The following is an 11,298-nucleotide window of genomic DNA, read 5'->3' as shown; positions in this document are numbered from 1 at the left end:
CACTTGAACCCGGGAGGTGGAGGTCGCAGTGAGCCGAGATTGCGCCACTGTACTCCAGCCTGGGCAACAGAGCAAGACTCTGTCTCAAAAAAAAAAAAAAAAAAAAAAAAAAAAGAGGAAGACGGCTGCAACAGGAGGCCTGAAACCCTGGAGTCAGAGTCAAGAGTGACAACCCGATCGCTCTTTGCGGTTGACGGTGGGCCAGGCCCTACGCCCAGTGCTTTGCATGGAGTCAGCCACAGAAGGATGTTAAGATAAACCCCATTCTATGGATAAGTGAATCAAGGCCCAAACTGGCTGAGTAACTCACCCAAGGTCACACAGGGAGGAAGTGAAAGAGCAGAGACTCAGCTCCATACTCCACATTAAGGCAAGACGATCTGCACGTAAGGATGGGGCTGGGACCCTGTCCAGGGCGATGGACATTAGAAAGCTTTGATGAGGTCTCAGTGATGAGGGCGGAAGACAAGCCGCAGGGCAATGGGTGAGTCAGCGGGAGGGAGGAACTGAGCCAGGAGGAGCTGTTCCAAGGAGCAAAGGGGTGTTGTCTATTTCCCAAGTGTAGTTGGCATTTCTTCCCGCATCAAGAGGCGATAGCCAGGTGATACTATTATAAATTTGATGTTTAAAAAAATTACCTTTGAACACAGCAATAAAAACCTAAGCACTTCTCCACTACTCTTCTAATTTCTCTGCCTTAATGCCACAACAAACAATGGAGGCCTTTCCCTTCAGTGTCAACCTTATGGATCTTCTTATATCTTCTTTGTCCACAGGCATCTTTTGCAGAGACCTGCTGCCTGCAGAAAAGTGAGGAGGAGAGAGAGAAGGAGGGGTGCTCCATCTCTCTTAAGGACAGGGCAACTGTGTGTGGACAGAGAACATCCTTATTCTAGATGTTCCCTCTGCCCAGAACTCTCCTCCCCCAGGCATCTGCTCAGCTGGCTTCTCACCTCCCCAGAGTCTTCCACCTCAGTGAGATGGGCCCGTCCATGTTTATTAATACCGCAACCGGCCTCTGCCCCCGATGCCCAAGCTCCTGGTCTCCCTTTCCCTGCTCTGTTTTGTTCTTTTTTCCATAGCAACCTCAGCTACTAAGTCATCCTGCTGATGTACTGCGTTTAGCATTTAGTATCAGAGTCCCTCCTTCTGCAATAGTGCAAGCTCCCCAAAGGCAGGCAGCTTTATCTGTTTTGTCCTCTGTCCTATCCCAGGTGCCCAGAGCAGTTCTGGGCACTTAGTAGGCTCTCAATTCATATTTCTGGAATAAATAAAAGGAGTGATCTCAGCAGGCTGTGACTCCATCTTAAGGAAGATGGGTGGCCTTTCCATGGGAGAGGGAAAGGGGGAAGGCGTTTCAGGTAGCGGAGCAACATGAGTGGGTGCTTGAAGACAGGAACAAGTAAGTCACTCTGTGGGCAATGAACAGAAGACTCATTTGGTGGTGCTCAGGATGTAGGCATTGAATACCAGGATGGAGAGTGTGGGTTTTCATTTGTAGGCAATAGGAGGGAAGAGGAGGGCTATTGAAAGATTTCGAGCAGGGAAGAGACTCCATGCGAGTGATATTTGCAGAAGATTAAGTTGCAGGTGGGGAATCCATGGGGTGGAATTGTCCTTCTGGGATGTATTCCTCAATCTTCATCCCCTCCTCCCCTTCCTTGTGAGAACTCCAGCTCACTCTGGATGTTTCCTGTGACCCCTTTCTCTGTGCTCTCCCTGCTCCAAGTTAAGCCAGAATCAGGGTCTGCAGGTGTGCTGTGCACCTTAGATTTGAAGGGAATTTGTACGTTTTCATTATCTGGGTAAAGTCAGGGGAGGCATCATCCATGGCCTCTGGTTAGAAATGGCATTCAGCGCTTGGAATGCTTCCTCTTGCTTCTCTATCTTCAAATTTGTGCAGTGGCAACACTGAAATTCCAAAGGAGGAAAAAGCACGAAGACCTTTGCCTGGTACATGAAGAATGTGGACAAATTTAGAACTGGAGCCTTGTGTTCAATTGCAACTCAAACTCCAAGAGGGGGTAACCAGCCCATTAGCGCAGGAACCTGGAAACTGACTTTTCTGCTATCTCTCCAAACACACACACACATACATGCGTGCACACTCTCACATACACACATTCATTGGGCCCTTGAAAGATCAAGGCCAACTGCAAAGCACCCATTCCCCAAGACTCCTAATTTATATTGGGAACTAGCTATAAAGCTCCCCTTGGCCCCCAATCTTCCCTTGCAATGATAAAGAGCATGTCACATCACACTAAATGTGACACTTAATCAAAACCCATCTTCTTTAACAAACCCTTAACCTCCAGCACACGAGAGTCACCAAGGCCAAGGGACGAGACGGGGAGCCGACTCAGGTGGCACATGCTTTGATTAAGATGATACAGATTTCCTTTTATTTCACTTTCATCAGAGTTGTAAAATTCCGAATCTGTCCCCTTTTTGATTTGACAACAGCACATTTCAATAGAGGTTGACACCAAAAAAAGACCATGACTTGTTCTCTCCTCAACCGGGAGTAGGCGATAATTTCTCTGAATCCTCTTCAGTAATGATCGTCAGAGCTTCTGATCTTCCCATAAGCAAGTTTTGCAAGGAACATGGTTAAACTGAAGCACAAACCTGGCTGGCATCTGGTCCCTTTCTTAACTGGTATCTAAATACCCTTAATCTATAGGCCCTGAAAAAGACCTCCCCTTCTCTGCCTCCTACCTTGGGTCTTTATTTCTGAGACTTAAATCCTCAAGTGAATTATTTTGCCAGATTTCTGGGGCAGGAAATTTACTTGCCTGCCACACAGTTACTTTAGGCCTTCTAGGGGTTCCAGCAATTGTCCATTTCTATCACATGGGCCATCGCTTTCCTCATGACCTATTTAGGACTTTGTTTCTAAATTACTTAATCATTGGCTAAATTAGATAATTTACTACAGAGTTGTTGAATCCTAGTTATGAATGAGATACTTGTAATAGGAGGGAAGACTTATTTCTGCTTTCAAAAACTTTTGGTCTTGAAATAAAATACAATAATGGTAATACGAGGTAGAATGGGACAAGTGGCTACAAAAACTCCAAAGCATAGACAGTTGATGCTTTCAGTAAGTATTGAGCATCTGCTACTGTGAGCCAGCCCCTGTTCTAGACACTGGGATACAGCAATGTCCAGAATGGACAATGTTCCTGCCTGCAAGGTGCTTACATTCTGTGTGGGGCTGGACAACATTTTCAACTTCTATATATTTGGCTTATGAACAACCCACGCTTTCAAACTTTGTACTTTACCCTCTTCAATCACCTTCTGTAGGTTGAATTTGGACTTTCGAGTGCACATGGACAAGCAAAACTTCTCAGTTGTCTCGTGACAGCACACCAGTGGGACTACGCTCAGTTGCTGAAGTGTCAGCCCCCTGTCTGTTCTGTGGTGTCAATAGCCTTATTGCTCACCAAAAAATAGCAGAAATTTTAAAACTGAAAGTGTGGATGCTATTGGCAAGACTTGTAGTTCTTGTTAACTTCTTACAATTGAGATGAAGATAGAAATCATTAGGAAGAAAAAAGAGCAAAATTAGACAGCCCATTTAAAATACTGTAGGGATATTAAATATTGAGCCAAACAGATAAAGTATAATTAGGATTTTTAAAAATGATTTTTCGTTTATGAAAGAGCAGTCTTTTCTTATGACATGTTGGCAATCCCTCCATTAGATTCTCAGCAACAGCATTCTCCACCTCTATGCGTGAGGACTTCCTTTCCATGCTGGAGGGCTGGGTGCTGTGGTCAGTACCAAAAAAGGGCCAAGACATGGCCCAGTCCATGAGGAACTTACCTGTTACTCATGGACATAAAGGAAAATAGAATAGCCGGCATGTTTCAATGCAGAGGCGGGAAAGGCGTTTTCTAAGGAAAAAAAAAAAAAAAAAAAAAAAAAAAAAAAAAAGCCTATGTTACTGGACAGAAAGAGGAGATAAGAAAACTGCAAAGAAGCTCATCCTTCCCAGGATCAGGATAAGCCTAAAGGTCGCAGACCAACCTAGAATGGTGCCAGGGCCAGGCCCTGCTTTAACTCTTCTAACAGGAGGCCTCTCCATTGCCCCTGATGGACAGTCTTTATCTTGCCCTTCTCTGTACCTGGTGTTTAGCAAGGGGACTGGCATAGGATTATTCCTGGATTCAAGTCCTGAATAAGTCAGGGCAGGATGACAGCGGCACGCTGATGGGACAGTGTAGAAATGTGGGGGTGAGGGCAGCAGGAGCAATCCAAAGCTGTGATAACAGGAACTTTACTGAGTCCTGACTCCGTGGCATATGGTCTGTGTCCTGCTTTCCTTCACACAGGCCCCTGAACCGCTCCTGCAGCAATGCAGCCTGTGCAGGAGGAAGCCACAGCCCTAACAGCTGCTGAGATCTGGGATTCTGTGAGAAGCTCCCTTCCCATTTCTTGCCAAGCAGAGGGGGGTCAGGGTGGTACTGCAACCCCTGGTCAAAGTTTGTAGGATTAGCTGACAATAGGGTAAAAAAAAAAAAAAACAAAAACATAAATAGATAAATAAGTAGATATTAACAAAAAATTTTTAAGCTTCCAGGAGTCATTGTTGACTACCCTTCCTTGTCACTTTCCTGCTATACCTGAGAGCTGACACCTGGGAGGATTAAGGACCAAAATACAGAATCGAGTAATCAATGTGTAAATGTACACGTGCATAAACAGGTGCGTAGGTGTGTATTTGGTTCTCCTCTATGAGTTTTTGTGATAAAATTGTCCATATTTTATTTATTTATTTACTACTCTTTGCACAGCCAGGCTACCCCATAGGCAATGTGCCCAGAGGAGCCTGTATTTTAAACTCTTTATTATAAAAAAAATTCAATGTGTATGAAAGTGGAGGGAAGAGGCTGGGTGCAGTGACTCACACCTGTAATCCCAGCACTTTGGGAGGCAGAGATGGGTGGATCACCTGAGGTCAGGAGTTCGAGACCAGCCTGGTCAACATGGTGAAACCCTGTCTCTACTAAAAATACAAAAATTAGCTGGGCGTGGTGGCAGGCGCCTGTAGTCCCAGCTACTCGGGAGCATGAGGCAGGAGAATCGCTTGAACACAGGAGGCGGAGGTTGCAGTGAGCTGAGATTGCACCACTGCACTCCAGCCTGGGTGACAGAGCGAAACTCTGTCTCAAAAAAAAAAAAAAAAAAAAGCAGAGAGAATAGTATAAAAGAATCCCATCCAGCCATCATCTAGATTTAACCATTAACACCTTAGCATGTTTGGTTCATCTTTTGTTTTTTTCTTTGTATTTAAAAACAAACTCCAGACATTATATTTCACCCTTAAATACTTTAATATACACCATTTAAAAGATAAGGATGTTTTCTTCTATAACCACCACACCATTATCGCACACATCAAAATTAACAATAATTCTTTGCTATTTTCTGCTACACAGTCCCAATTCAAATCTTCCTGATTATCCCCAAATCTCCTCTTCCAGTTGGTTTGTTTGAATCAGGATCCAAACACGGCCTACACGTTGCATTTGGTTGTTACATGACTTCGGTCTCTTTAAGCCAGAGGGCCATTTTGAACTATTAAGGAAGGGGTTGCTCTCACCCACCCATCCCTCTGACCTGGGCCCCAGTGAATTTCTCCAGGTGCACCCTGAGGCCCCTCCCTAGCAGTCCAGGCAGCCAGAGCAGAGTGACTAAGGTCTGGAGGAATGAGCCTTGCCATGGAAAAACCAGAAACTCACAGATTTTCAAAATTCCAGGCAAGATACCATGACGCACGGGAAAATGTATGATGTAGTTTCTGTCCTCTGGCCCCCGATGAGAATAAAGCTTCCACCAGGCTGGAGGGAGAGAGAGAGGAGGGCCCACAGGCCAGAGGGAGCGAGAAGGAACGCACTCCGCACGCGCTGGGCCCAGGCAAACGGGCTCCATTGAAGAAGCACAGACTTGTGCTGAGGAGCTGGGCGTCTCCCTCACCAGGGTCCTCTGGTGAGCCTCTCCCCTTGACGGTCTCCTTTTGTTTGTCCAGTGGGAAGGATGCCTATCTCTGCCCAGAGAACGTTGCAGTCAGAGGCCCACTTTGCCCCCTGGGAAGGCCCCTTCATGAGAGCTAGGCCCTGGCTGCCCACAGGGTTGGTGGTGCATGGAAGGAAGCCTCTGCAACCCACCCCAGCCTGGCCAGCAGCGTCTCCGTGCATCAGAGCGGGGCTCACCAGCACTCCGTGCTCCCTCCTAGAGTTCAGCCACGTGCTCGGCTGGTTTCCCCACATTAGAAACGTTGATCAAAGAACAGCATTTCTTCCGCGACAGGAGGGAGTGCCTGGGGCCTGAGCTGTGTCCCCTACACCGTATTCCGGCTCACACTGTGCCCTGGGCCTCTAGGCTCAGAACGAGCCGTGCTGGTGACCCCGGAAGAGCGGCCTCCTGGGCCCTGGCTGCGGAGGCAACAGGCTGAGCCGGCGCTTGGAGGCCGCTGCGCTCTGGGCCTCGCCTTCCGGAGCCTGGCCGGCGTTCCGGTTGCATCTGCGTGGAAACTCGTCCCCGAGGAGCACTTTTGGGGAGACATTCATCTTCCTTGACGGCCCAGTCAGTGCTCTTTGGGCTTTTGTCCTCTCTTACTGGCTTTGGTGGCGGTGGTGCAGAGAGAGGCCTCCCGCGGACCCCGAGGCGCTGGTGCCCCGCGCTGGTGGGGCCTCCACAGGCGCACGCGGCCCCGGCAGCTGGCAATCTGGCCTGCATCTGATCAATTTTATCTGCAAAGCATTCAGAAAATTTCTCCCCCAAAGAACACGTTGACCCTCTTAAGCGGGGAATGCAATGTGGGTCGCCTGCTGGAGGACGCCCTCGATTTTGATGAGGCTTGTGCAGGGACCCGCGATAAGCTTCAGAAGGCGAGCCAAGCGGGTGGGGACAAGGCTCCTCCGGGGAGCTCCGCATCGTCCCCGGCCTTCCATTCGCCGTGTTTACCAATTGTGAAAGCAAATCCAGCTGTTGGGAGGAATTGCTTCCAGATGACATGATGGGAAAGGAAAACACACTTCATAAAAAAGCTGCTGAATAAAAACCAGAACATGTCCGCTCTGTGGGCCAGGATTGCATAGGGGCTGTTTCCTTAGGTTGTGCAATAGGCCAGCTCCTGGGGTAAGGAACAAGAACAGTGCAAATGTTCCCCCTGCCAGAGTCAGGAGACCAGAGCTGGGACTGGACTTGGCAGAACTTGGGGAAAATTAGTTGACCTTGCTGGGCCACCGTATTTTTCTCGTTCTCAAGAACGGCTTCCCACCTTCACTGGAGATCCCTGTGAAAGCCACAGAGAAGGTTTGCTGTGTGTTGAACTGCGTGGGTGAGAGAAACCACGAGAAAGCAAGGACATCTTCTTTTGAAAATGGGATGCATTTCTCAGCCCCCCAGCGCAGAATTTGCTGTGTTGGCTTTCTCAACGATTTTAGAAGCTCTCTAACGAGCTGGAATTAAAGTGTCCCTTTACTAATTTGGTTTTACAGGTCACTGGATAAACCTACTTAGGCGGTTTGGAAGAGGATTAGGACATTTGTGGCTCTTCCAAGTTGACTTTCCAGGCAGGGTCAGTCAGCAGCTGGAGACTCCCCTGGCTCGGGGCCAGCGCTCTTATAAGCCGCAAGTTTTTAAGGGCCTGGTGAGCACAGTTATCCAAGAAACAGAAAGTTTGCATGGAAATTAAAATGCAAATGTCCCAAAGCAAGGCACACATTCCCGAGCTTGCCTGCCCAGAGAAGCCAGAAAACGCAGCAGCCCAGTTCCCTATGGTGAGGGAAACAGCTAAAGTGATTTAGTTACTTTCCCTGCCTCAGCCTTGAGCAACTTTCTTAACCCCTATTGGGGCGGAATAGACTTGAATAGCTGGGAAATTGCCTAAGTGCAGGAGATCCCCTTAGAAAGGAGGCTGTAGCCATTAGCCACAGGTAGCTCTGTAGATTATCATTTAAAATTCAGTGTTTCAGTCTCACTAGCCACATTTCGTGCTAGTGACTGCCACATGCAAGAGTGACTGCCATATGAGACACTGCGGATCAAATGAGCATTCACTCATTCATTTCACAAGTATTTATGGAGTGACTCGGCAGTGACAATGAGCAAAGCATAGAAAATCTCTGCCCTTGTGGAGTTTCTGTTCTAAAGGGGAAGGTGAACATTAAAGAAACACCATGAGTGAGTCACTTTTTTTTCTGTCCATTGCAGTCCCGGGGGGAAACCGATGACGTACTCAATTGAGTAACTGAGAAGTGTTTAATAATGGGAGGATTTACTGAGATGTGGGCAGAGATCAGGGAAACAAGGCATAGTGCAGTCCTCACCGCAGGAACCATCACCATGGCCAGGCCTGCAGGGTCAAGCACAGCTCCAGTTCCCAGCCAGGGCACCAGTGAGAAGAGCCAGGGAGGGGCTGCCTGACAGGAGCAACGCCCCTGCAAGAGAGGCGGCCCTGGAGGCAAACTGGTGGGGGAGGGGCCTAAGTGCTCTCAGCCCACTCCCCTCCCTGGCCTCCCACTGGCCCAGCCCCAGGGAAGCCAGAGGCCGGGTGGCGAGGAGTGGAGGGGAGTACCTGGCAAAATCATGCAGCCTAGGAAACCCAGCAGGGTGGGAGTAGAGTTTGGGGTAGAGGGGTCCTCGGGGGAGGGCAACTAGGAAAAGAAATGGCCTGAAGCACAGGGGCTGTCTCATCGCCATCCTCCCCACCCCTTCTTCTCCTGTCTTCCTATGACATTCTGTCCCCTTCCCCAGGCCCTTGTGTCATCTCTGTAGCTCTGCTTTCTGCCACATGTCACATTCTCTCTCTCTGGGCACCCTCACAAGTGCCTTGGAGCCAAACCAGGGCCGCTCTGCTGAACCCAAGTCTCTGCTCTGTTTACCTAGGAGCATAGACAGGAATGTTTTTTGTTTTTTATGTTAAACAGACTTTACTTTTTAGAATAGTTTTAATTTTGCAGAAAAACTGAGAACATTGCAGACAGAGTTCCTATATACCCCACCCCAGCTTCCCCTATTATTATTATTGTTTTTCAGATAGAGTCTCACTCTTGCCCAGGCTGGAGTGCAGTGGCGTGATCTCGGCTCACTGAAACCTCCCCCTCCTGGGTTCAAGCAATTCTCCTGCCTCAGTCTCCCGAGTAGATAGGAATACGGGCACCCGCCACCACGCCTGGCTAATTTTTTGTATTTTTAGTAGAGACAGGGTTTTTGCCATGTTGGCCAGGCTGGTCTTGAACTCCTGATCTCAAGTGATCCATCCGCCTCAGCCTCCCAAAGTGCTGGTATTACAGGGGTGAGCCACCACACCTGGCCCAGTTTCCCCTATTACTAAATATCTCACATGAGCGCGGTATGTGTTAGTTTATACCATCAACTGGACCTGTCTCCTTGCCTACTCTGCCGCTTCCTGACTCTGCTGCCTGTTTTCTCTAATTCTCTTCCAGGTCTTCAGAAACTAACAGAGAAAAATCATAGAAATGTGGTGAGTGAGTCCAGTCTAGTGAGAGAACAAAGGAAGCATTGCATAGTTACAAAGCAATCAACAAAGGCAAGGTAGTTTCAACAGCCTCCTACCTAAAGCACAGGGGCTTAGGTAGGAGGCTGTGTTCAGGTAGGAGGCTGTTGAAACTTTTCTTTCTTTTGAGAGAAGATCTCGTTCTGTTTCTCAGGTTGGAGTGCAGTGATGTGATCATAGCTCACTGCAGCCTCCAGGGCTCAAGTGATCCTCCCACCTCAGCTCCAAGTAGCTGGGACTACAAGTGCATGCCACCATGCCTGGCTAATTTTTTAATTTTTTTTTTTTTGGTAGAGATGGGTCTCACTTTGTTGCCCAGGCTGCTCTTGAACTCCTGAGCTCAAGTGATCCTCCCGCCACAGCCTCTCACAGTGTTGCGATTAGAGGCATGAGCCACTGAACCTCACCTCTGGTCTCTCAACTTCTGAGCATTCCCCTCCACAAAGTCATCCCAGAGCATTCCCTCATACCCTTCACTCAGCTTCACCTAAAGGTAACATCTTACATAACCATGGTACAGTTATCAAAACTGAGAGATTAACATTAATACAGAACTATTAGCTAAAACTACAGACTTCATTCAGATTTCACCAATTTCCCCACTCATCCTTTTTTTCTGTCCTAGAATCCAATCCAGGGTCTCACATTGTATTGAGTTGTCATGTCTCCTTAGTCTTCACCAATATGTGACAGTTTTAAAGGCTTTCTTTGTTTTTCATGACCTTGACACTTTTAAAAGTTATGGTCAGGTATACTGTAGAATGTCTTTCAGTTTGAGATTAACTAATGTTTTCTTATGAATTTTGGGGAAGAATATCACTAGGGGAAGTGCCTTTCTCATGACATCATATTGGGGGTACATGGTATCAGCCTGAAAGATTACAGGTGACGTTAAGCTTGGTCACTTGGTTAAGGAGGTGTCTGCCAGGTTTTGCCACTATGAAGTTACTGATTTTCTTTTTCAATACTCCATTTGTTAGAAGTAAGTCACTAAGTCCAGCCCATACTCAAGGGGAAAGGAATTAAGCTCCTTTTCTAGAGGAAGGAGTATCAAAGAATTTGTGGACATACGTTAAAACCACCACAGTGACTTATTAATGATTTTGGGTAGATACTTTGAGGCTATACAAAGATTCTATTTCTGCTTAAAGTTTCACCCACTAATTTTAGCATTCATCAGTGAATCTTAGCTGCAGCAGTTATTACTGTGGTGTTCAAATGGTGATTTTCTACTTCCCTCGTGCCTTCTACCTTTGTCATTTGGAATCCTGTAAGGACAGTTTCTCTCTTCTACTCGTTTATTTATTCATTCAATCATTTCTTTATATCAGTATGCACTATGGAGATTTATTTTATTCTTTGGGTTAGAATCCAGTACTGTTTTTTAATTGCTCAATTGGTTTCTGTTTATGACTCTGCAAACTTTTTGGGCTTGCTCCTGTGTCCTTTTTGACATGACTTCCTCCTTTTTTGCATTTTGCTCTGTTTGGTGTTTGTTTTGAGCACTCCTTTACTTTCTGTCAAATGCTCCAGGCTCACTGTGCATTTTCTGCCCCAGCTGCCCCAGCCCTATAATGCACCCTTTCACAGAGGGCCTCTTGGTGCATTGCAGACTTCCCTGCTGATATGCTAGTGACTTTAGTTAGGGTCTGCTGCTCTGCCAGGATCAGAATCCTTTTCTTACCAGCACAGCTCTCACAGTGGTAAAGAGTCTGACAGGCCCATTGTCCCTGCCCTGGCACGTAGGAGGTATGTGACTTTG

The 11,298-nt window shown here is 47.3% G+C and overlaps 1 protein-coding gene across 1 annotated transcript; it reads right to left on the bottom strand.

Moving 5' to 3' along the window:
• Positions 1 to 5,327: 5,327 nt before the first annotated feature.
• LOC100445784 (uncharacterized) lies at positions 5,328 to 8,224 on the bottom strand. Its single transcript, XM_002812599.5, has one exon. The coding sequence runs from the start codon at positions 7,028 to 7,030 to the stop codon at positions 6,371 to 6,373; it is 660 nt and encodes a 219-aa protein (XP_002812645.1). The 5' UTR covers positions 7,031 to 8,224; the 3' UTR covers positions 5,328 to 6,370.
• Between the last annotated feature and the right edge of the window lie 3,074 nt (positions 8,225 to 11,298).

This window comes from Pongo abelii, chromosome 11, assembly GCF_028885655.2.
Source record: "Pongo abelii isolate AG06213 chromosome 11, NHGRI_mPonAbe1-v2.0_pri, whole genome shotgun sequence".
NCBI classification, from domain to species: domain Eukaryota; kingdom Metazoa; phylum Chordata; class Mammalia; order Primates; family Hominidae; genus Pongo; species Pongo abelii.
The sequence above is the reverse complement of the archived record's forward strand: the minus strand, read 5'-3'. Positions and strand labels throughout refer to the sequence as shown.

Coding starts and splice junctions, on each gene's coding strand:
- LOC100445784 (XM_002812599.5), bottom strand. CDS start 7,030: ATGTCATCTGGAAGCAATTCCTCCCAACAGCTGGATTTGCTTTCACAA.